A 27230-nucleotide genomic window follows, 5' to 3' on the forward strand; every position below is an offset into this window, starting at 1 on the left:
AGATTGAGACTCTTGGTTTTCTGGGGAGAAAATATAAAATTATTAGAACTAATGAGTACAGTGAGGTAACCAAGTAAACAATTAATATACAGAAACAAATAGCTCCTCCATATATTCGTAATAGCCAATTAGAAATTATTAGAAAAATCCCATTCACTGTGTCAACAAGCATAGTATCTTTAAAATACCATACTGGGTAAAACTAAATTTAAGAGACAATGATGTAGAAAGATATATATAGGGATATACTGGTGAAGAAGGAATTCTTAAAAATCCCAAAGCATAAACCATATGGTAAAAATTTGTACTTTAGAAATTTTCCTTTTCAATGAAAGACATCACTGCTACTCTTAAGGTGCCTACACCGCAATGTAAATCGGCACACTGCTTTCTTCATGAAGAAAAATATCAATTGAACGATGTACTTACTAATGTGGTTGAATAGCACTCTGATGCAAACTCATTTTGTCATGGACCAGTAACATTCTAACAATTAGTGGAATAGCAACTGGTCTGTGGACAACCTTAAGCAACACTGCCAAAGACAAAAGTTAACAGACTGGTGATAGATTGAGAGGTTTTTAGCAATGTTTTAAAACTATCAAGGGACTGTTAATGTAGAATATCCAAGGAGTGTCTCCAAATCAACAAGGATAAACAGACAAAGGATATGGATAGACAGTTCACAGACCAGTGAATTTAGCACGTGAATAGATGCTCAAACTCATTAGTAATTAGAGAAATAAAAATAAAATGGTAAAACTTCATAAAGCTGTATCAGATTAGTAGAAATTAGAAAACTGTATAATGGTAAGTGCTATCAGTCATCTGAAGCTATAGGCACTCTTATATATTGCCGGTAAGAGTGTAGTCTGGTACTCCTGGGTATATATCTCAAAGATAATATCACATTGTTCCATAAAGTGACATCTGTGAGAATATTGCATCATTGTGGTAGGGAGAAGTTTGGGGCAATCTAGGTGTCCATTATTAGTAGATTGGAATGTAAAATGAGGTGCATGCAGCGCACCAAATAATACACATAGCAACATTAATAGCTTTCTAAAAGTGCTGAGTGCGAGGGGGGAAAGTTAAAAAATGTTTGCACTAAACCCTCAATTTAACAGACTTGGATTTAGCGGACAAAATTTCTGGTCTGTATGTCATGTGTAAATTTACAGGTTATTTTTTTGTTATTAATTTGCTGTTATTTTTAACAAATCTTAGTGAGTAGGCCATATGTTGGAAAAAACACTGTAGTAATTTCACCGACATAAATAAATATTACATATCTACAACTATATTTAAATTCCAAGAGTCACCACTCCTAAACAGTGTTCTGCAAATGCTTAGCACATGATCACACCACATTGCGCGCAGTAATTGGGTGGCGTGACTTTCTGCAGCAGTTTTAGTATGTGCTAGCCAATGTTCCCATGTGAGCTAAGCCATGCCCCAGCCCTGTGCATTTGTTTACTTGTGTTGACTGGTGAATGTACTCATTTACTAGACCTGTTTGGAATAAATTTAAAATTACAGTAATACATATAGAAAACTTTTCTGTGAAATTAAACTTTTCATACATAATTTTAATTACACAAATGTGTCTACATACGTAAAAACAAACTAATTTGTCAATTTTTTAACATACGCATTCGGAAAACCTTTATTATATAATGGACTTTCAGCTTTAATGGACACCCCCCTCGCCCGAATTAGTCTGTTATATCAGGGTTTTACTGTATTGCTCAGTACCATTTCTGAAACTTAAAATGTACCCACAAGGCAAAATGGAATTTTGAGAAATCAAAAATTAAAGGATAGATACCAGTGAAAAGTGTTGCCTTTGGCAAAGAGAAAGGAATACGAATGGCAATAATGTGTCAGATGGGCTGTATAAGTAAGTAAAAGAAAATAAAGTGAACCAGCAATATTTAAGATCTGATAGAACAAAACTAAACCTTTACTTACAGATTTAAAAGATGATCTAAATTTGTTAACAGAGACAGGTATCATTTTTTGCATGGGAAAACTCAGTAGTACAGTGGAGGCTGTCTTTGATGAAATTAGAGCCAGTAGTTGGTAGGGTAATTATTTTTAAGATCTTGTTAAAGCAGAAACTTTCTTTAAAATGTGACTAATACATACTACTTTTAAAAAACTAAAATACAACTGGGTGGTGCTGCTCAGCAGTTGAGCATCAACCTATGATCCAGGAGATCCTGGTTCTATTCCTGGTCAGGGCACATGCTTGGGTTTCAGGCTCAATCCCCAGCAGGGGGCATGCAGGAGGCAGCTGATCAATGACTCTGTCATCATTGGTGTTTCAAAGACATGCTAAAAAAAACACCACCTAAAACACGTGTCAATTCCCTGTCTTTCTCATGTAGAACCAAGGACTTGACTTTGAGTAAGAAACAGTCTGTTATCTTACTTATATAAACTACAGCTATAATCTGTGGTTTCTTTAAAGTGGAGGAACAGTGTAAAGACTTTTTAGTATGTAAAGGAATCTCAATACAGAATTACAAATTTTTGTAGTTTACCCCTGAATCTCTTTTCCCTAATTCAACAGTATTTTTACTTTAGCATCTTGCCTTTTAGTCTTTGCAAAATTTTCAGTTTAGTTTTTATAAAATAATTCCCTTTTCAGTTTAAATCATTGCTTTACATAGTATTTAAAAGTACATAATTATAATACATACAATTGACATAAATGAGTTTGGGGATGAACACATTTGGCTTGGTACACTTACAGAAAACTGGTGGGAGCAAAAAAGTCCCTGCAGCAGGCTGCATCATGATTTACAGAAGGCATGGAGAATGCAGTTAATCTGTCAAATTGGTTAAGTGGAGGTCTGTTAATAGCATCAACTGGAAAGCAGAAATGTACAAAAATATCTAAGAAAACACTGATTAAGAATCAGAGTCACTTACTGTACCAGATAAAATATAAAACCATAGTAATTTTAAGTTTTTTAATTGGCACAGAAAGACAAGTATGTCTGCAGAATGAAATAGTAAGCCTTGTCTTGCATAAGATCAAAATAGTAGGACAGTTGACTGAGGGAAGAAAAATATGTTTAGATAATTTCTTCACACTATTCACATAAATCTTAGAAACATATTTAAAGGTAAACACGGGCAACTTTTAACATCTTTCATGAGGAATAATTTCCTAATAAAGTGAAGAAACCTAGAGGCCATTTTAAAAATTGACATATTTTATCATGTGAAAATATTAAAACTTCTGTATGGCATAGTTCTGAATAAAAGTCAGATGACTTCTTAAACTGGAAAAATATATGCAATATATACAACAAAAGAATAATATAGCATGTAAACAACTTCTAGAAATGAACTAAAATGTAAGTAACCCAGTAGAAAAATATGCAAAAGCATATAAATAGACAATTCAGAGAGGAATACAAAATATTTCTTTAAAATTGGCCACTAATGTCTGTGTCCATGGGCTATGCAAAAAAAAAAAAAAAAATGGCCACTGAAACATGAGAAGAATGCACTAGGAATACTTAGGGTAAATGTATATTGAAGTGAGATAATTTGGTTAGGTTATGGGGAAACAGGTACTTACAAATTGTTGGTGTATGAATACCCTTTTGTAAGGTCATTTGGCATCACTTCTCATTTGAAATTGTGTTACAAGCAAATTTAAATGCACAGGAAAATGTATGCATGAGTATTCTCAATTGTACCATTCTTCGAAAAAATTTTGAAATATTGTTTATAACATGCCATAAAGCCTATGTATGACCCTGAAACATATCAATGAAAAGATCTCTTAGCAAAAAAAGCTAGTTGAAGATCCCTATTTATGGTCTTTCAGAAGTCCAAAAATAAAACTGTATTACTAAAGTCCTGTAGGTTACATACCTAATTGTAAACTTAGACAAAGGGAATTGAATTTGGGGAGAAGAAGATGGGTGAGTTTCACTTTTTGGTTCTCTACTTTGAATGTTTTATAGCTATAGTATGTTATGTATTGCTTGTATAATTAAATGTATTTTTAATGACACTTTGCAGATGCATTTTTAGTGACTGTTTGTACTGTAGTTTAGTTGTTACCTGATTTAATACCCATATGTAATCCTCTTAATATCTGAGGGTAGGAATTCTTTTATATAAATTTTTTAGTATATTAGGAGTTCTTTTTACTTTTTAATTTTTTAAGTACAGTTGATATTCAGTATTATTTTAATACAAGGTGTACAGCATAATTATTAGACATTTATAAGTGATCCCATGATGTTTTGTGCCCACCTGACACTATATTTAGTAATTAAAAATATTATTGACTATATTCCCTAAGCTGCACTTTATATCCCATGACTATTTTGTAGCTGTCAATTTCACCCAGCCCCCTAATCCCCCTCCCCTCTGGCAGTCATCAATCTGTTCTCTGTATCTGTGAGTCTATTTCTATTATGTTTGTTCATTTACTTTACTTCACATATAAATGAAATCTTATGGTATTTGTCTGTCTGTGTTTGACTTATTTCACTTAACATAGTACTTGGAGGGTGGGGATTCTTATACCCATTTTACAGATGAAGAGTATGAGGTTAAGCAAGGCGAAGTGATTTGCTGATAATTCCCACGATTAGGAAGTGATGAGACTGGGTATACCCTTTCCAAGTGCTGTACCATTTCACAGGGTTTTGAGACTTCAGAACAAGCTTTACATTTAGGGATGGAAGAACACTCCAGAGTTAATTTGGTACTATGTATAGAGCCACAACAGCACCTATTAGAATTAATATCTTATCAAATCATAACATCCCATCTTTAGGCTTATAATCGCACATTAATATTTCATACTTAATTAAATTAGAAGTTAAGATGTAGACTGTGCTTTTACATGGCACACATCTGTAAAGGGTGGGGTTTTTCTTTTGCTGTCGTTTTAAGTAGTTCAGGATTATCATGTTCTTTTCTTCTCTTGGATCATTCTTTCACCAGGGACGATTGCTTAGATGGTTGCAGTTATCTTCCTTCTTATTTCGGACTCCTTTTAACTTTGACAGATTTACTTTTTTCTGAATTGAGCTAACATAGAAACTGTAGATTGAAGGTTGGTTTCTAGTCCTGTACAATTTGGAATCCTGATGGGTGCAGTACATTGCTGGTTTGGCTAAGTGATTTTGTGCTTGATGCTTTGCTATTACAAATAAAAGAATCTTACAGGTTTTTGAGGGGTAGAAATAATATGTTAGGTGTTTAGTAATAGTAGCTGCCATTACTAATGGCCCCCATTAAAATTTTAAAACTTTATTTTTCTCTAAAATGTAAAATTTCTATAAAAATGTAACGTTTTGCCCTACATCTTCCTTTTGATATGTAACTTTGGTTCTTATAACAGTAATCATTATAGACATTATTTTCCATGTCTTGATTATTTGGACAGCTTCCTAAATCTGAATTTCTTTTGTTGTCTCTGCCCTGTGCATCACATACATTCCCTTCCATGTAGTTAAGAGCCTGGATTTAGGAATTGGTCCTAGTTCTGTGAACAGACCCATATTCATCTCAGCATATATATCTTTTAATTGGGGGTTTTGATATCTACCTCATCATTTTTAGGATTAAACTAAATGCGGTCATAAGTAAAACTCCTAGGTTTAATGTCAAAAGTACTTAATAAATGGGAGCTATCATTGGAGATGATTATGAGCACATAAACTACATGATATTTTCTTTTATATTTGCTTTCTTTTAAAGCTGTGTATGTACATTATTTGATACACATATTGTCACATGATTTTTTCAGTGCAGACTTTTTCTTCTTGGGCCATTTTCCCACAACTTAAAGTGTATCCTTTTGTATGTATTTTTATCTTTATATTATAGTGACATGCCCCTGACTGAGAATCGAACCTTCTACCCCTCTGTGTGCGGGCCAACTCTCTAACCACTGAGCAACATGGGCCAGGGCTCATCGCAGTTTTTTAGTGACTGAATTAACCCAGCGATGTGGGCTGACAGTGAATATGAACAGTGATTAGTGAACTGCAGATGTAGGGGAAGTTCTCCAGGAAGACTTGTTGAATAAGTTGAAAGCCAGTTGATTGGTTTTTGCCAAGATCTAGTACACGGGCTCTCACACTTGACAATGCAGCAGAATTACTTTATTGAAGTGTAGATCGGTCTCCCTCCCCTGCTCCCACCCTTTTACACCCCCCCCCCTTCCAGTTTCTGATTCAGTAGGCCTAGGGCGGGGCCTGATAATACACAGTGCTAACAAGTTTCCAGGTGATCCTGAGGCTGCTGGTCCAGGGACCACACTTTGAGAACCACTGGTCTAGTCTATCCTATTTGATAAAGTTACAGAATTTTAACAAATTTTTATAGTTCCATCTTAAAGAGTATCAGGTCTTTAGCAAATCCTATCCAGTGAGATGGTGTCAAATATGCCTTTCTGGCATGGTTGATGTCTACTTAACTGCCAGGAACATATGGTAATACTGTTGGGTTTAGGTGAGGACAGTAAGATTCAAGTTATATTATTTTTGGGGAAAGCCAGTGGGCTTTTTTGCACCTGATAAAATGCAGTATCCGCTGTTCCTGTCTTAGACATTTGGAGTTGATTGAGTATGACTTTTATTCTAAATCTGGGTGTCAGTCTGAGACCTAATTCCCGAATCCATATCCAAACCTTCCAGTTGATATTATTCAAGAAAGTATAGGACCAACCTTGTACTGAACATAGTATAAAACACATTCTTTTCTTCAAAAAGTTTACATGGTAGTTGAGAAAGCAGATTATGTGCATAATAAAGAAGACAACTAGTTATTCTGAGTAGTACTGGCTAATAAGTAACCTAGAATCTTAAACATTTCATAGATTTATCTTGTTGGCTGCAAAACAAACTTTTTTTCATATTAAAAATGCATGCTCAGTATTTTTAAAATGTAGAAATGTACAGAAGAAAATTTATAATGTGTATTCTTAGTGTTTTGGTACACTTTTCTTAGTCTTTATGCATATTTCTTTACATAGCTGAATGCATGTGGTATATATAATTTTATCTTACTTTATTTACTTACCATACTAACATTAGTGTTTTCCCATATTAACTTTACATAATTTTGTAAGAAATACTTCTTTGTATTTAATATAATGGTAATATATCATAAATGTCACAACATCACAGACTTTCATGAATCAAGTTTGGCTTGAACATGTTCTATTAAGGGTCCCAGCTTACCACAATTTTCTAATTATAGGTGCTTGATTTTTATTAGATCACAAAAGATAGAAAAGAGATTTTTGTGTTGACAGTAATAATAGAAATATTCTAAAATAATTGTGACTACAGAAGAAACAAAAGGAAAGCTGTTGTGAAGATATACAGCCTTTCAAGCTTATTCCATCTTGCAAATTCAGGTCCTTGGATTGAATTACCTTTTTTGCTATGTGGCATCAAGTGTTAATACCCTTTATCCTCATGGTTTTCAGCAAATTCCATGTTTCTTTAATGGAAGCCCTGGGAACAGCCAAGAAAATATTGAAAACGTAATGAGGAAGTACTTTTTAAGTATTAAAACTTTTTTTATAAAGCTATATGAATTAAAATAGTGTGGTAATAACAGTGGAATTGACCAGTTGAAAGTTTCCAGAAACAGTTCCAACATATAAGAATTGAATTTATAGTAAAGATGGCATGTCAAATTAGCCAAAAAATTATTGAATAAATGGTATTCTAACAACTGGCTAACTATTCGCAAGGTAATTAAGGTAGATCCTACCTCATCAAAGTAAAATTAAGATGTATTAAAAGTCCAGTGTTAAAAGCATGAAGCTAAAAGCATAGAAAGAAAGTATAACTACATGTTTTTATGTTTGTTGTGGCCAAGGTCTTTTCAGGAACAAGGCTAATACCATCAAATAAGAAATTAATATTCTTCTATATGTAGATGTTTTAAATACTGTCACATTATGCTTTCATATGATTATCTCAGTTTTTTTATATTTCTTATATTGCCACAGTGAACAATACATTGATATTTGGCCATATTAAGTTCTTTTATGAAGTAAGACCTTGTACTTTACACATTCTTATCTCATTTAATATTCTGAAAGATGCTACAGGCATCATCTCAATTTTGTACGTAGGCTCAATTTGTTTCATTTATCTCTGCTCTAATCTTTACTATTTCCTTCTTTCTGTTTGGATTTAGTTTGCTTTTGTTTTTCTAGTTCCTTAAGGTGGAAGTTTAGGTTACTACTGATTTGAGATCTTTCTTTTTTAAATGTAGGCAATTACAGCTGTAAATTTTCCTCTAAGCACTGCTTTCAGTGTATCCCATAAGTTTTGATATGTTGTGTTCTCATTTTTGTTAATCACAAGGAATTTTCTCATTTCCATTGTGATTTCTTTTACCCATTGGTGGTTTTCCAGATTTCCTTCTATTATGGATTTCTAATTTTTTTCCATTGTCGTTGAAGAAGCTACTTCATATGATTTTATTCTTTATAAATTTCTTTGTTTTGTGGCCTAACATGTGGTCTATGCAGGAGAATCTTTTACATGCACTTGAAAAGAGTGTATATTCTGCTGCTGTTGCATAGATCATTGATATACATATCTGCAAGGTCTAATTGATTTAATATTCAGGCCTTCTGTTTCTTGTTTCTCTTTTCTCTAGTTATTACTGTTTGACATATAGATTATGACTAACATCTTAACTAATGAAGTTAGTTGAACTTAATACCAACTTATTTTTATTTTTTTAATTTTTTTAAAATATGTCCTTATTGATATCAGAGAGAGGAAGAGAGAGGGAGGGAGGGAGATAGGAACATCAATGATGAGAGAGTCATTGATCGGCTGCCTCCTGCACACCCCCTACTGGGGATTGAGCCCGCAACCCAGGCATGTGCCCTGATCAAGAATCCAACCGCCATCTCCTGGATCCTAGGTCGATGTTCAACCACTGAGCCATGCCGACCGGGCTCTCCTACATTTTTGAATGATAATTGTGCCAAATACAGAATTCTTGATTGGCAGTTCTTTCCTTTTAGCACTTTGAGTATATCTTCCCACTGCATTCTGGCCTCTGATGAGAAATCAGCTGTTGCCCAGCTGGGCGTGGCTCAGCGGTTGAGCTTCGACCTAGGATCCAGGCGATCAAGGTTCGATTCCCGGTCAGGGCACATGCCCGGGTTGCGGGCTGCAGCTGATCAATGACTCTCTCATCATTGATGTTCCTATCTCTCTCTCTCCCTCTCCCTTCCTCCCTCTGAAATTAATAAAGATATATTAAAAAAAGAGAAAAAAAGAAAAGAAATCAGCTGTTGATTTTGTGGAGGAACCCTTGTATATAACAAGTCACTTTTCTTTTGCCGCTTACAAGATTTTCTCTGTCTTGGCCTATGACAATTTTATTATATTGTGTGTTTCTGGGGTTCTCTGTAGATTTATCCTATTGGAGTTCATTGAGCTTGAATTTCAAGATTCATATCTTTTGTCAAATCTGAGACATTTTTGCCCATTATTTCCTTAAATAATCTCTTCCCCTTTTTTCTGTCCTCTTCTGCTGGGACTGTCATTATACATATGTTGGTACACTGATGGAATCCCAGAGATCTGTTATACTATGTTTACTTTTTTCCCCCCTTTCTACTTTTCAAACTGGGTAATCTCGATTTATCTTCAAGTTCATTGAGTCTTCTTCACCTCCTCCCCCACCATCCAGTATTTATTTTTAAATATACTATTGTCCATATTTTCACAGAAGTTATACATGTTCAGTTTTGAAAATTAGGAAAATACAGAAAATTGTGAAGAAAATGACAGTAATCTTCAGCCACCACTATGTAGAAAAAAATAACTGTTAACATTGTGTTTCATATGCTTCTTCCTCCTCACCAACCTATGGTGAATATTTTCTCCCATAGTATTAAATATTCTTGAAAGTACCATTTTAAGAAACTAGATAATAGTCTTGGTTCCTAGTCCACCCTCCTGGTCCTCCTGAGTTTCCATGGCTATCCTGCTATGTCTGCTTGTCTGGTGCCTCATCCTTTGCTCAGTGGCTCAAGGCACCACCTCAGGCTTTCTGATCCAGCTACATTCTGCCTCAGTGATCTCATTCAGTTGTATGGTTTTAAGGACCTCTAGCTTCCCAAATTGTATCTGTTTTCCTTGAACTTCAAACCCTCATATTTATTGCCTTCTCTAAATCTCTACTACATATCTAATGAACACCTCAATTTTTAAGCATACTTTTCACCACCCATATTTTCCCTCAGGCTCAGTCCGTTCCTGAGACCTGGCCCACTTGCATTCCTGGACAGTGCCAAGCACACTCTCGCTGCAGGGCCTGTACATAGCCCTGTCCTCAGTTGTCTCTATGGCTTGCTCCCTCATCTCCTTTCAGTCTTAAGTTCCCCCATCTCAATGAGGTCTTTTCTACCATTCTGTTTTAAAATTGGAACACCCTCCACACTCCCTATGGCCCTTTATGCTTTATTTTCCTTTGTAGCATGTATTACCATCTAACATTCTATAGGGTGTCCCAAAAATGCGCACACACTTTGAATAATTATAAAGGCAGTGTTTGTACTTCAGCTGTGTTTTCAAGCTTCCAGTAGCATTTTGGGATGAATTTCCTTTGTTCAGAGCTTATTCTGCCTGAAAAGAAAGAAATATCAATTGAGCTATCAGCTGTTAAAGTGTGTATACATTTTTTTGGGACACCCTGTATATATTTAATTAGGTTCATGGATTAATTCTTCTCCTTGATTACATCTACTGTTGAACCACTCTAGCAAACTTTTCATTTTTAATTGTTGTGCTTTTCTATTTGCTTTCCTTCTTATAATCTCTTAATTCTTTATTGATATTCTTTATTTGATAAAGGCATCATTCTCATGGTTTCCTTTAGTTCTTTGTATATAATTTCCTTTAGCTTTTAAGTGTGTTTAAAATAGTTAATTTGAGTCATTGCCTATTAAGTGCATTGTCTGGACTTTCTCAGGAACAGTTTCTGTTTTAATTTTTCCAGCTTTATTGAGATATAATGGGCATATAACATTGTATAATTTTAAAGTGTACAGCAAAACTTGTACACTTACACATTGTGAAGTGATTACCACAGAAGGATTAATGAATACCTCTGTCAACTCATAATTACCATTTCCTTTTTATATTGAGAACATTTAAGATTTAATCTCAGCAACTTTGTGAACTATATAGTACAGTATTGCTAACTATAGTCACCATACTGTATATTAGATCTTTAAATCTTATAGCTGAAAGTTTGTACTCTTTGACCAACATATCCCTATTTCTCACAACCCCTAGCCACTGCCGGCCACTATTCTACTCTCTTTTTCTATGGGTTGAGCATATATAATATATATTATATATACATATATAATATACATATATTATACATATATATGTATACATATACATATATACATATATGTACATATATAATACATATTATAGATATATAATATATATGTGTGTGTGTATATGTACATATACATATATATATATATATATATATCTCCCACATAGTTCGTTTTATCCATTCATCTATAGATAGGTTGCTTCCATAACTTGGCTAGTGTGAATAATGTTGCAGTGATATTAGAGTGCATATTCGATGTCCTCATTTCCTTTGCTTTTTAATTTTTTTGAGGAACCGTCATTCTGTCTTCTATAGTAGCTGTGCCAATTTACATTCCCATCAACAGTGCAGAGTGGTTTCCTTTAAACTTTTGCCGATATTTACCTCCTTTTGATAATAGCCATTCTGATAGGTGTGAGATGATATCTCATGGTTATGATTTGGATTTCCCTAATGATTAGTGATGTTGAGCACCATTTAATGTACCTGTTGGCCATTTGTATGTCTTTTGGAAAATGTCTGCTCAGTTCCTCTGCCCATTTTTTTAGTCATTTTTTGTTATTGAGTTGTGTGTGTTCTTTACATATTTTGGATAGTAATTCCATATCAGATATTTGGTTTGCAAATATTTTCTGCTGTTACCTAGGTTACCTTTTCATTTTGTTGATTTTTTTCCCCCATGTGCAGAAGCTTTTTGGTTTGTAGTTTCACTTTCTTCTTTTTGCCTTTGTGCTTCTTGGTGTCATATCCAAAAATTTGTTACCAAAAACCAACCATGTTTTCTTTTAGGAGTTTTAGAGTTTCGGGTTTTATGTTGAAGTCTTTAATCCATTCCAAGTTATTGTATTGTATTGTATTGTATTGTATTGTATTTTTTATTTTATTATTTTATTTTATTTTTGCGTTGTGTGAGATAGCAGTTCAATTTCACTTTTTTATGCATGTAGTTTTTCCAGTTTTACCATGTATCGAAGAGATTATGCTTTCTTCATTGATTATTATTGGCTCCCCTTCAGATATTAGTTGAGGGTTTATTTCTGGGCTCTTGATTCTGTTCCACTGGTCTGTGTGTCTGTTTTTATGCCAATACCATACTGTTTTGATTACTGTGGCTTTGTAGCAATGTTTGAGATTGGGAAGTGCGATGCCTACCTTTAGCCCTTTAGCTTTGTTTTTCTTTCCCAGGATTGCTTTCTATTTCTGTGAAAAATGTCATTGGAATTTTCATAGTGATTACATTGAGTCTGCAGATGGCTATGGATAGTATGAACATTTTAATGATATTCTTCCGATTCATAAACACTAGATATCTATTCATTTGTTTGTGTATTCTTTAATTTGTTTCATTAGTTTGCAGTGTATAGATCATTTACCTCTTTGGTTAAATTTATTTCTATGTATTTTACTGGTTTTGATACTATTATAAATGGGCTTATTTTCTTTATTTCTTTTACACATAGCTCATTGTTAGTGTTTAGAAATTTGACTGATTTCTGTGTGTTGATTTTGTATCCTGCAACTTCACTGAATTTATTAGATGTACCAGTTTTGGTAGAGTCTTTAGTGTTTTCTATACATGATCATATCATTTGCAAGCAGACAGTTTTACTTATCCCTTTCCTCATTGGATGCCTTTTATTTTCTTGCCTAATGACTTCCAGTACTATGTTGAATAGGAGTAGTAAGAGTGGGCACCCTTGTCTTCTTCCTAATTTTTGAGGGAAGTCTTAACTTCTCACTGTTGAGTATGATGTCAGCTTGACATATGTGGCTTCATTATGTTGATGTGTGTTCCTTTTATACTCCATCTTTTTAGTTTTTATCATGAAAGGATGTTGAATTTTGTTAAATGCTTTTTATATGTCGAGATGATCACATGATTTTTGTCTTATATTCCATTAATCTGGTATGTATCACATTTTTTTATTTGCTTATGTTGAACCATCCTTGCATCCCAAGTATAAATCCCACTTGATCCTTTAAATGTCCTGTTCAATTCAGTTTGCTACTTTTTTGATGATGGTCTTGCATCTTGTGTTCATCAGGAAAATTGTCTTGTAGTTTTCTTTCCTTGCAGTGTCCTTTCTGGCTTTGGTATCATAGTAATTCTGGCCTCATAAAATGAGTTTGGAAGTATTCCCTCCTCTTCAATTTTTTGGTAAGAATTGAGAAGAATTGGTATTAATTCTTCTTTAAATGTATGGTGGAATTGGCCAGGAAATGCATCTGGTCCTGCGCTTTTCTTCGTTGGGTGTATTTTGATTATCAATTCAATATCCTTGTTATTGGTCTGTTTATATTTTTTATTTCTTCATGATTCAGTAGGTTTTATGTTTCTAGGAGTTTATCTAGTTCTTCTACGTTATCCAGTTTGTTCGCTTTTTGTTATCCAATTTGTGGGCTATTTATTTACCCATTCATCTTTATTGATTTCAGAGAAAAGAAAGGAGAGGGAGGGAGAGAGATACAAACATCAATGATGAGAGAGTCATTGATTGGCTGCCTCCTGCGTGCCCCCGACTGGGGATTGATCCCACAACCTGGGCATGTGCCCTGACCTGGAATTGAACCGCAGTCTCCTGGATCCTAGGTCAATGTTCAACTGCTGAGCCACGCCCGGGCAGGCATGGGCAATTTATTCATAGTTGTCTCTTGTGAGCCTTTGTATCTCTAACATCAGTTGTAATGTCTTCTCTTGTTTCTCATTTTATTTGACTTTCACTTTTTTCTTAGTCTAGCTGAAGTTTTCTCTGTTTTGTTTATCTTGTCCCCCAAAAAACAGCTGTTATTTTCATTGATCTTTTCTATTGTTTTTATGGTCTCTAGTTCATTTATTTCTGCTCTGATCTTTGTTATTTCATAACTTCCTTCTACTAACTTTGGGCTTAGCTCTTTTTCTAGTTCCTTGAAGTATTATAAAGTTAGGTTGCTTATTTGAGGTCTTTCTTGTTTCTTAATGTAGGCCTTTATTAATATAAAATTCCCTCTTAGAGTTACTCTTGGTATATCCCATACATTTTGATATGCTGTATTTCCATTTTCATTTGTCTCGAGATGTTTTTCTAAGTTTCCTTTTGATTTCTTCTTTTGATCCATTGGTTGTTTAAGAGTGTTATTGTTTAATTTACCCGTTTGTGAATTTTCCAGTTTTTCTCCTGATTTCATACCCTTGTGGTGAGGAAAGATACTTGGTGTGATTTCAGTCTTCTTAAATTAGCTAAGACTTGTTTTGTGACCTATTATATAATGTATTTGGGGTTCCATGTGCATTTGAAAAGAGTGTGTATGCTGCTGCTGTTGGTAGAAATGTTCTGTATATGCCTTGTGTAGTTCAAGTCTAAAGTCTAGCATTTCCTTATTGATTTCCTGTCTGGTCGATTTATCCAATGTTGAAAATGAGGTTTTGACATCGCCTACTATTATATTGTCTATTTCTCCCTTGAGATCTGTTAGTGTTTGCTTAATATATTTAAGCGCTCCAGTGTTGGGTGCATGCATACTTACAATTTGTTATATGTTCATGATGAATTGACTCCTTTATCATTGAATAATGATGTTCTTTGTTGTTAAAGCTGTTGAGTAAAAGTCTATTTCGTCTGATACAAGTATTGATACCCCTGCTCTCTTTGTTTCCACTTGAATAGAATATCATTTTCCATCCCTTCACTTTCACCTGTGTGTGTCCTTAAAGCAGAATTAATTCTCTTGTAGGTAGTTTATAGTTGGGTCTTGTTTTTTATCCATCCAGCCACTCTATGCCTTTTGATTGGAAAATCAACCCATCTACATTTAGTGTAATTATTGATAGGCAAGAACTTAGTAATGCCATCTTATTAATAGTTTTATGGCTGTTTTGTATTTCCCTTGTCCTTTCTTTCTGCCTTCCTTTGTGAATTGATGATTTTCTGTAGTAGTATGCTTTGATTCCCTTCTCTTTATCTTTGTGTATCTAATCTAGTATTTTGCTTTGTGGTTGCCATGAGCCTTACATAAAACATCTTATAGATATAACAGTTTAATTTTATTTGCATACAATGTAAAGTTTATACAATTTAATTTTATTTACATACAAAACTCTACCTTCTTTCCACACTTCCCCTCCCTTTTATATTTTTGGTGTCACAATTTTACATTGTGAATTCCTGAACATACTATTTTAGCTCTTATTATTTAAAAAAAAAATTTTTTTTTATCCTTACCTGAGGATATTTTTTTCCATCGCTTTTCAGAAAGGGGAGAGGGAGAGGGAGAGGGAGAGAAACATCGATGTGAGAGAGACACATAGGCTGGCTGCTTCCCGCATGAGCCCCAACTGACGGGGGCCAAACCTGCAACTGAGGTATGTGCCCCTGGCTGGAATCAAACCCGGTACCCTTTAGTCCCGGGCCGACACTAACCACTGAGCCAAACCAGCTAGGGCAGCTCTTATTATTTGTAATACTTTTTTCCTTTCACTTTTATTACCTATTGGTGATTGTTTAAGACAGTGTTCTCCTGGGGCTCTCAGACAGCTTCTGAGAGTGGCTGCAGCCATTTCACAGGCCACTGTAGGGTCCACCTCTGGCACCAAAGTCTACATGCCTATTACCCTGAATCTTTTGGCATATGGTGCTGGATTCTACAGTTTACACAAAGGCATTTTTGGATGGATGGATGCCAAATTGTTGTGGGGGTAGGGAGCAAGAGACATCTTAATCAGCCATTTTGCTTATGTCGTTCCTCATGTTGCTACAATTTTTTTTTAAATATTATAATGTGGTTACTCTAGAAATCATTTTCTCACCTCTCCTGAGAGTTTATTATTGTTACTGTTTGTTGTTGTTTAGACTTTTCTGAACCGACTTCATAATTCTTTGTTTTGTGTGGTCATTAATTTCTCTGTTCTATTAGCTTAGTGATTTGCTTTAAACACTTAGAACCAAACAAACCCAACCTCCCAGTCTTTGCAAGTGGGTTCTGTGTGTATTTTGGTGTCTTCAGTGTCAGTAGTCAGTATCTTCAATACTCAAACAAAAGCTTACAACTCTGCCTTAAGTCTTCATTTCTGGTTTGTGTAGAACCTGATGGTCAGCCAGAGGTGTGTGAACTTGAATCTTCTCAGATCTTTTCTGAGAATGTGCTTAGCCTTTGCCTTCCAGATTCGTAGGAATTAAAAAGCCCTTCTTTCCCAAAGCATTTCACTCCCCAGCTTTACTTCCCAGGCTTTTCAGTTTATCCCAGTTTTATGTCTTATTCCAGAAAGTGGGGACTAATGCATTTATTCTTGAATGTTTTCAACAAATGCCCAATTCATCCTTGGAAGAGTTCCAAATTAGGTAAAAAGAAATTATGGTTAGCTCAAATGCTGTTAAAAATGCAGGCCAGTTATTAAGAAAGATTATATGGTTGGAGTTTTGGATATGGAAGCCAATAATAGTTTACAGGAGCCATTCTCCCCCATTACCTTAGAGACTAGTACTTGTTGAGTTTTTTGACTTTGTGGAGGTAAAAGTACAATAGCGGTGATAAATGCAGAGACTTCTCCTTTGCACCTTGCCTCATGTAAGAAATGCATGTGCTGCCACCCTAGTGGGGGAAGTGAGCAGGATGAGTACAGTACTGAAGGCCTGATGGGACAAAACTCACCTGTCAGCAAGCACAGCTGCAGGCATGTAGAATGCAATTGCTTGCTGTAGCTGCCTATGTTCTCCCCAGTAACATCCTCACAGAACAGTGAACTTGATCTCATGGGAGAAATTACCTTTAGGCAGACCATCTTGCCTTGAGTCTTAAGTTCTTGCTTTTATTTGCTTCCTCTTTTCATTTGACTTTCACATTTTATGTCTTCTCAACACTGTGTTCCAGGCTACCACATACTCTTAAATGTTTTATACACAGGGCTACCTTAAGCACTGTTTAAACACTGTCTTTTTCATTTTCCAAGAGCTGGGGTGGAAAGGAGAATGGCTTCGGACTTGCAGAGTGTTGCAGAGACTTGCATATGATGGTAAGTCACTCTTTTGGATGTGGGTGTCTTTTGGCAGAGCTCTGTGTGATCTCTGTTTGAGCCTTTACAATGAATATGTGATATATAAAGTTGCCACTCCACATCAGGACTTTTGAGGAACCTAAGATCAATTGGGACATAGTACACCTCATCTAGAAATGGTTGGCCCCTCAGTGTGCTGGCAGTAAATGAAGAACCTCAGAAGCACAGTATATATTTATACCCTGCTCTTGAGTAGAAAGCTGCATTGGGTGAATCAGTTTGAAACTGATGAAAATTCCCAAAAAGTGCATTTGTACTTACATTCTCTCACTGGAGCTGTTTGGAACTCTGGACAGTCTGGCATGATTTAAGAATGTTTGAAGAACAATTCTACCATTAGAGTTAAGAACTTAACATGTTCTGTGTCCTTTCCATGTGTTACCCCTCATGCCCTGTCCTGCTCATACCTTTCATCCATGCATAGGTTATGAGCTCAGACCATCTATCCTCTGCTTTGATATGTTACTATGGGACCACAAAGCACAACTGGATTTGTTATAACAATTCTGTGCCAAGAAGCAACTGGATTTTCCAGCAGATATACTTCTTTTATCAGTTGTCGTGTGTAGGACAAGTGGCGTTGGTGAAATTTAGTGAATTTTAGCAAGCCTTTTTCCCCTAGCAAAATGGCTTTTTTTTCTGGTCACAGAAAATGACAAATTAAAACTAATTACTTTCCCATCTTAGCTGGTATATTTTATTTAGTGTGCATTATATTAATGGATATTGTATAATATGGGAGGTGAGTGTTGTCTGTTTAATAATCAAAGCTATATAAATCTTAACAGTGTATTTAGTTTGGAATTCTAATTTTTCATCTTGAAATTTAGTTGGTTAACTCTGAGCCTTCTTATGTATAAGAAGTTTGTTCTTTGCACCTTGGGCAAAACAGTATGATACACTCTGCATGATGTCTGTTACCCACTTTGGTCCCAGCCTATGTTAAGAAATCACATATCTTTTTTTACAATTTTTTTAATGGATTTTTAGAGAGAGAGGAAGGGAGAGAGAGAGAGAAACATCAATGCGAGAGGGAAACATGGTTCGGCTGCCTCCTCCATGCCCCCTAACAGGGATCGAGCCCATAACCCTGGGCATGTGCCCTGACCAGGAATCAAACCAGCAACCTTTGGGTACATAGTACGACACCCAGCTAACTGAGCCACACTGGCCAGGGCACACATCTTTTTATTTATTGATATTTGGCATGTTATGAGACTTTGAAAAATATGTGTACTTTAAAAGAAAGTAATACATAAGCATGTTAAAAATTTTAAGAATATAAAGGGGTATACAATAATTCTCTATTCCCAGATGCAACCACTGCTACTGGTTTCTTTCAAGGATGCATTTTAATGGGCATGCTGTTGTGGTCTTATTTTGTTTTTCACGTTGCTTTTCTATAGTTAAAGAGGATTTGTTGTCAGGGTCTGAATTATATTGATTTGGTATCTGCCTGTGCAGAAAAGCAGTTGGATATCATGCGAAGTGGTATAGAATGGTATGGAAAGGGAGTATATGAAGAATTATGAGGGTATACCCATGAGGCATAGTTTGAATAAAATATTTCAGTAGGCAGTGATATACACTAAGGTATCCATAAGAATGTTTTTTTTTTCCATTCTCGAGCTGGTGCTTAGACCCTTGTATTTGTCTTTTATCCTTTCTTGGATTCTTACTCATTACTGCTTTGCAGATTTGCCCCTCTTTTCCCTATTGAGAATAGTTACAGTCCAAATTGACTTATTAGTAAGAAATATGAAAGCTTTTGGAGCTCTGGGTCCCATCATCCTGATTCTGTATTGTTATATGATGTCTGAGCTCACTAGGACGGAATGAAGGCACTGTAGCTGCTGTCTACATTGCTCATTCTGCTGCCACAATAAGTTGCACAAAGTGGCTAGGACTTTGAGGGAAGACTTGGGAAAAGATGGTATCTGATTCTTTCATGTGCTTTATACACAGAAATACCCACCCAGTGCAACTACACTACACTTTGAATTCTATGCAGACCCTGGGGCCGAGGTCAAAATCGAGAAAAGGGTGAGTCTCAATCAGACTTGTTCTGATAGAGTCTATGATCTACTGTAACTGGGGTTGACTTTTCTAGAACTCCTCAGTTAAATGAGGGAATGGTTTTGAGCTACATTGCTGCCTTCCCAAGCTAAACATACCTAATAGCTTCTCAAGAATAAGTGTTCATTGTATGCCCAGCTCTGATAGGTTTGGGTCTTAAGGTTGGAGCTGCCAAAAGCAGGACTCCTTACATGGGGCACTGCTATAACTTGTATATTTTTCTCAGTCTCAGTTCCAACATGCAGTGTAATAATCTGAATAGTGATGGCTCGACTTTCTCTACTTAAGCCAGCCTGCAAGAAGTCTATATTGCTCACCAGGGTTCTGCTTCAATTATCTGGTCATTCCATATTCTTTGAGGAAATACTAAAATTCAATTTGGTTTAGAAGTGGCCTAGTGAATAAAATCTTTTTCCTTTTGCCTACAATAACAACAATAAACTTTCTAGATTATTGGCGCCTTGAAAAGAGCTCTAATGCATATTTAAAGAGAAACCATTTTCATGGATTTAGTTTTGCTATGAATATAGAGGTTGTGGGGATTAAAACAATGAAGTTAAAAGGGGACAAGGAAGAATATGAAATGTGTCTGGTTATGTACGTTATATTTTCACGCTACTGGTTTCAAAGAAGTTTCCTGAGAATAGTCTGTATATAAAATGGGTATTTTGGGAGATTCTAAAGTTATTATCTTGATTTTAAAAGCATTCAGTCAGGCTTCACCCTAGGGTGACATCTTGGTTTTCAGACAGCTCTTGCAGTCTTATGGCAGGGGAAGCTAAGGCATCCAGTGACTCCTAACAACGCTCCTATCTTTTTAATTTCAGACAACTAGTAACACACTACATTATATTCACATAGAGCAACTTGACAAGGTAAGAGGAATCTTTGACTATTGACTATTTTCTTAACATTTGGTTCACTTTTTGTTCCTAACTATTTGTTTTCTAATGTAGATTTCAGAAAGCCCTTCTGAAATCATGGAATCTCTTACCAAAATGTACAGCATTCCTAAGGATAAGCAGGTATGATGTGTCCTAAAAATAGCTAAAGGGTGTGGATGTTATTCATATAGATTAATCATATGTACTGGACTGGGAGACACCATAGCAGAAAGGATGTAATCAGACCATGGGCAAATTAGCCTCTGTGAGCCTTAGTTTCCTCATTTTTTTATGAGGCCAACACTTCCTAGGGTTCCTATGAGAGTTAAGTGGTGGTAGCACACCACTTCGGATACCAAAGGAGAAAATACTTAGTTTTTCTATTTTTTCCTGCTCATTGTGATGGTGATAAAATACTTAGTTTGATTAATATCAGAACTCTTGACAAATGTCTCTAGCTTGTTGCCTATCAGTTGGCTTATGTTGGGATAATAGAATTCTATGTGCCTCTGTTTTCTCGCTTCCATTTCATCAGCTAACCTCAGAGTGGGACTGTTCTGTTTGGCACCTTAAAAAATAGCAACAGTAAACCATTTCACCAAATAGTTCAACAGGTGTGTTAGCCCTCAGACAGTATAGTCATCTTTTCTGTTGATTTCCTAATTTAGGTCTTAATGTCTCTACAGATGCTGTTATTTACACACATACGGCTGGCCCATGGCTTTTCTAATCACAGGAAGCGATTGCAAGCTGTTCAGGCAAGGCTGCATGCAATATCTATATTAGGTAAGAGAACAACACTATAATTAACAGGCCCTGGTTAGGCAATTTAGACTTGATTTCTTTTGAACTTCAGCTGTCTTTGTTGCTGTGAGGCTTATTCTAGTTACCTAGTTGGCAAGTTAAATTGTAAAATTGCCAGCATTCCCAGTGTTCACTGTATTCATTATTCCTAAACTCCTTAAAGTTGGATCAGAAAGAGCATAGGGTGGTTATTGATACACTACATGAGTTCAATCTTGATTTTGATCTTTTTTGGGTGTTCAGATAGTCATTTCCCCTGGCCCTTCTCTTGCCATTTAGTCTTCCTCTTCTCTGTCCTTCAGGAGTATAATTTTGAAATTATTCAGAAAGTATATGTTAAGTAGTTAATACTGTGCATTTTACTTTTACCGTAGGGTGGTAGAGTAGAAAGCACACTAGTTTCAGAATCGGTCCTGGGCTCTCACCCTGACTCTGCAGATTATTAGCCACATGTTTATGTTTTTGGCTTCAGTTTCCTCATTTAATACTGGGACAGTACTTATTTTATAGGCTCATACGAGATTTAAACAAAAGCCTGTAAAGCACCTAGTATAGGCTGGGCACATAGAAGGTATAAAATGGTATCTACTGTTAATATTGCCAGTTTTCATTATGTTATTACTTGTCTGCTATTTTAAACTATGAGTTCCTTGAAGTGAAATTCCTACTCTTTGTACTCATACCTAGCATAAATTCTGGTTTGTTAGTGGTTACTCAGGCAATGTTTGTTGAAAACTAAACGTGCTTATGGTGATTGCCAGAGAGAAGGGGCATGCAGGGAGGTAGAAGAGAGTAAAGGAGGGATAAATGATAATGGAAGAAGACTTGGGGTGGTAAACTTATAGTACAGTATTGATGTATTGTAGAATTGTATACCTGAAACCTATATAATTTTATTAATGTCACCCCAATAAATTCAATTTTTTTAAAAAGAAAACTAAATGTGCTTAATCCCACTAATTTTCACTTCATGAGACTAGTCCAGTATAAATTATCTCCGTGTGGGTATTCATTGAAGGTGTATTACATGCTTTCTCAAGTTTTACTCCAGTGTCATGTAAGTTTCTGGCTTAGTCTACAATAGTCCATAAATTCTGTTCTTTACAGCTTGTGTTCCCAGTGAAAACAGAAGCATATGAAGAGACTAAAATGGAAGTCTATGTCCAAGGCTTAATAGAGTTATATCAAGTAGTGATATTATAAAAAATCAACTCTTCATTCTCTTTTCATACTTCTATTCCCAAAATCCTTGGTCAAGACAACCGATACCATTAATCGGAGACTCTGTCAGTGAAGTGGGTATTTAGAGTTCGTCATATTTGATTTGATCCTCTAGAATTCAGTAATTCTGCCCTCCAGTGCTGGTTGGAAGGGGATCCTTACCCAGAACCAGTAGGTGCCAAATGGTTTCTCATTGGGCAGTGGCTTGACCACTGCCTTCTTGCCTAAAGTGTTTATTTCTCCTTTTGCAGTGTATTCCAATGCCTTGCAGGAGTCAGCAAACAGTATCTTGTATAATGGGTTGATAGAGGAGTTGGTAGATGTCCTTCAGATAACAGATAAGCAGCTTATGGTAAGAATTCATTAATATTCTCCTGTGTATATTTAGGCTTGTTTGTATTTATTTGCCTTTTGGTATTTCTCAGGGGTCTAGAATGAACCCCAAGAAGGAATCTTGGCCCTTTTACTTCTTCCTCTGGGTATTTAGCTGCAAAGTTAATAAATGCTGGATATTCAACATTATTCTCAACAAAGTTCTATCTCCCTCAAGCAGTTACCAGTAGAATGACCTAAGTTTTAGAGTTTTTGGGTATTAGCAACTTGTTTTCGTCACTTACTTAAAACATATACCATTGTTTACCTTCTGTTTTCATAGGAGATTAAAGCTGCTTCTTTACGAACATTAACATCAATTGTCCACTTGGAGAGAACTCCCAAACTCAGCAGTATTATTGACTGTACTGGAACTGCATCCTATCATGGATTTTTGCCTGTACTTGTACGGAACTGTATCCAGGCCATGATTGGTAAATTTTGATGGTTATTACCCTAGACAACAAGAGGAATCCCACTCTTTGCTTGTCTGCCTTTGTTTAACATCCTGCCAGCTTAACAACAATCTGAGCTTATTCTTTCTCTCCCTCTCCCAACCTCACTTTTAGATCCTTCCATGGATCCATACCCTCACCAGTTTGCCACTGCTCTCTTCTCTTTTTTATACCATCTGGCCAGCTACGATGCTGGTGGTGAAGCCTTGGTCTCCTGTGGAATGATGGAAGCCTTATTGAAGGTGCTCTGCTTTTTAAATATATATATAGATTTGTGGGGAAATCGGCTAAGAGAGGGTGTAGAGTTGCAAGTTTGAAATGGTTCACAGTGAGAGCAAATAGCATAAGAAAGCTTAACCAGAAAATGTTATACTTAATTTTTATAGTTTAGCCTTCAAGTTATCTCATTAGCAACTTTTAAGGACAACTATCTCCATCATTAAGAATTGATCATGGTCCAGATGATATGATAGTAGGCCCCAGGATTAGTGAAGGCATTGCTATATCTTATCATGACCTTAGGTGTGACACTGAAGAAAATATAAAGGTATTTTGTTAAGTTGTCGGTTATATTAATAGGCTTTACTCTATATTGGGCACTGGGTGTCAGCTTTTTCCTCCTGAATATTTTATTTAATCCTGAAAAATACATCACCATTTTCTCAGGTCCTTGAGTTCCAGAAGTGATAGAGCTATCATTTAACGAGCACGAAAAATCAAACACTTGTTTTTTTCCTCTTATACCATGCATACTGCCTTGCTGAGATCCTAGAGCACATGTTTCCAAAAAGATTGCATTAATTACAGTTTTGTGTCTTTTCATTTGATTGTTTTTGCATCTTTCTCTCTCCCTGATAGGTCATAAAATTTCTTGGCGATGAACAGGACCAGATAACATTTGTTACCAGAGCTGTCAGAGTGGTTGACCTCATCACCAACCTGGATATGGCAGCTTTTCAATCCCATAGTGGACTTTCTATCTTCATTTATAGACTTGAGGTATTATGCAAGGAGCACTTTGCATAGGCTTATACCCAGTGAGACCTGAGTATAGGAACTACCCTCCTAACCCTAAAGACCCATCTTATTCCTCTTCTGTTTTTAGAAACTAATTTTGTAATCTGCATGCGACATTCTTTCATTATAATTATTTTTAATCCCTGGTATATATGTAGGATTTTCTTACTACTTCTCCCTTGATCATAGCATGAAGTAGATTTGTGCCGAAAAGAATGTCCCTTTGTGATCAAGCCAAAGATCCAGAGACCAAGTACTGCACAAGAAGGAGAAGAAATGGAAACTGATATGGATGGTAATTAACAGTTACTAAGTCAATATTTTTGTGCTTGACATTTAGCTGTCATCCAATCCCACTTTTCATTCTTCCTCATAAATTCAAAAGTGCACAACTGACCTGATTATACATTTTCAACAACAAAACAACTTTTTTCTACAGAAATAACTTGCACGTTTTCATGAGGATAATTAGAAAAGGGAGGCACATGTTGGGAACAGAGATGAAAGGTGAAGCAGATGGTAGGGCTGCTATAAAGCCTTATAGTCATTCTAGGTTGCTAATCTGTTTATTTCGAGACTTAATAGCTGTTTTCCTAAGTATTGGTTCATTATCTTCTTATTCCCACTAAAATGTAAACTCCATAAGATCAGGGTACTGTTTTGTTCATGGCTATATATCTAACAGTGCCTGGTAGAGTGTAGATGTGTTTTGTTTTATTTTTATTGATGAGAGAGAGAGAAACATTGATGAGTTGTCTCCCACATGAGCCCCGACTAGGGATTGAACCTGCAACCTGGGTATGTGCACTGACTGGGAATTAAACCCACCACCTTTTGGTGCACGGGATGAAGCTCCAACCAGCAGCCGCAACGGTCAGGGCATGTAGGCGTTTAAATGTGTGTTTGGGAAAGGTAAAGAAAATGTAGGCTCTAAAATGGGACTTTCTGAAACTATCTGGCTATTTTGAGAAGGGAAAGGAGAGGTGATGAAAAAGTTGTTGGATAGGGAACAACTTTTAAATCATTTAATGAGAAAGCTAGAAGACCAAATATTCTTAATCTGCATCATGTGTATCCTTTTTTTTTTATACATATAAAATTCTCTTCACCCACATGTATAGTTCATAATCATAGTACCAAAATTTAAAAATTTCCCCAAAGCAGCTTTCTTATTATTTTAATTAATCTTAGCTTGGTGTCCCAGGTTGTTATTACATGTATCTTACCATGCTTATAATAAAGTTATTAGAATTTATAGTGCTTTCACTCTTGACACTATCAATAGGTTGTCATTCCTTCTTTTTTCTGAGCATAATTCCCAACTGCATTTCCATCCCTAGAAGCCCCTTTATCCAGATTCTATCTCTAGTCTTATTATTGGGCAAGCTGGTATTTGAGTTAGTGGGTGAGATCCCAGAGTATTGATTAAAATGTGGCATTTAAATGGTGTGGTGTAGAAGACTAAATATTTAAAGAATCACTGTTCGGTATAAATCAGTGGTCATCAAGCTTTAGTAAGCATAGGAATAAATGAAAGAACTTGATAAAGATTTAGACCTCTATCTAGAGTGCTTATTTTTATTCATTAAGTTTGTAAGTGGAGAGCAGGAAACCTGCATTTTTAACAACCAATCCAGGTGATTCTGATGTACTCAGAAAATTTATATTCAATGAAAAGCAGGTTACAAAACCATGAGTTTATGCTTCCCTTATATAACTAGGCACAAGTATGTATGTATGTGTATAAAAATCTTGGAGAAAAAGTATTTCAGAATGTAAACAGTGGTCTATCACTAATGGAGCCTTATTGTATTTTATAAGTTGTAAGAAGTAATTATATTTTGTGCTCTATTAATTAAAGTTATTCAAGTCTTTAAAGTAGGAATGAATGCTTACTCTGTACTCAACATAGCTACTATTATTTGGGTGTAGTTTTTTTCTAGTTTTTCATGCATATTTAAGTACATGTTGATATAAGTATATAGTTTTTTAAATGGAAAGATGAGATCATTAACATACACAACATTCATTCGATGTGTCATAGACATTCTTTCATATAAGTATATTGAGCATTTATGTCTTAATGCTTTTTATATTCATTAAGTTACCCTCCCAGCAAGCTCTACCTATTATCTACCTACTATTACCCACCAGTAGTATATGAAATTGCATGTTTTACTTGCCACTTTCTTTTCTCTCAAATTTTGTGGTTGAGAAATATTGAAGGACTTCTTTTATATGATTGTTTTTAATTTTCATGTCTTGAATAACTAATATTGTTAAATACCTTTCTGTTTGTGGAAAGCTTACATTTTCATGTTGGGTTTCAGTACCTTAATTCTTCTCCATTTTGATATCATTAATCTGAGCTTTTATTCTAACTAGTTTCTTTATTATAACTTTTACTTAGTTGCAGATGTGACAATGGAAAATAGTCCTGGATCATCCACCTCTATGGAGAACCGTCTAGATGTTGAATTAAGGGCATCAAGTTCCAGCGTCAGTACTATCTGCCCTGGCCCCCGTCCTGGTACGTAGGCACATAGATGCACAATGTCCTACACTGATTGAATTACTGGTGAAGAAGGGTGCTTCGGGTGGGGAGCTTTCATGAGATATGACTGTGCATGTTACTCTGCCATTCTGGTGTTTGTTTTCTCATATTAACAGTTATTCCATAGCATTTGATAGCTTTCTAAAGATCATACATAGATTATTTTATCACAACAGTGGTGTTGGAGGGCAGGTGATATCTAAAACGGAAACAGGATCAGAGTTTAACCCTTTTACTTTGTAATTTTTCTGTGGGCTTTTAACCTCAGCATTAGTTTTATGCAGTCCTTGGTGATTTATTTTTCCGGTGTTAAAGCTTAGGTAAGTATTCTTTCCAACATCCAGAGATCTCACTTCAAATGTTTGTTAGTGTTGCTATAGTGTATATGGGTCTCTTAAAAATTTGTTTTATGTGCTTGCTCACTGTGGTCTAATGGT

General features: G+C 35.6%; 1 protein-coding gene across 15 annotated transcripts in view; it reads left to right on the forward strand.

Annotated features, from left to right (window-relative positions):
* Nucleotides 1–27230, forward strand: part of HUWE1 (HECT, UBA and WWE domain containing E3 ubiquitin protein ligase 1) — a 141912-nt gene that overhangs the window by 40407 nt on the left and 74275 nt on the right. For 10 of the 15 annotated variants that reach the window (XM_087829384.1, XM_087829383.1, XM_087829391.1 and 7 more), the window contains exons 7-17: nt 17306–17368; nt 19376–19453; nt 20314–20361; nt 20443–20511; nt 21057–21156; nt 22626–22747; nt 23051–23201; nt 23337–23464; nt 24081–24221; nt 24429–24534; nt 26650–26769. In XM_087829384.1, coding sequence (XP_087685510.1) covers nt 17306–17368; nt 19376–19453; nt 20314–20361; nt 20443–20511; nt 21057–21156; nt 22626–22747; nt 23051–23201; nt 23337–23464; nt 24081–24221; nt 24429–24534; nt 26650–26769 — 1126 coding nt within the window. The remainder of the gene's footprint in view (nt 1–17305; nt 17369–19375; nt 19454–20313; nt 20362–20442; nt 20512–21056; nt 21157–22625; nt 22748–23050; nt 23202–23336; nt 23465–24080; nt 24222–24428; nt 24535–26649; nt 26770–27230) is intronic. The other 5 variants (XM_087829394.1, XM_087829386.1, XM_087829393.1 and 2 more) reach the window with 1 other exon arrangement.

The sequence above is a fragment of the Miniopterus natalensis genome, chromosome X, assembly GCF_054644295.1.
Source record: "Miniopterus natalensis isolate mMinNat1 chromosome X, mMinNat1.hap1, whole genome shotgun sequence".
Classification (NCBI taxonomy): Eukaryota; Metazoa; Chordata; class Mammalia; order Chiroptera; family Miniopteridae; genus Miniopterus; species Miniopterus natalensis.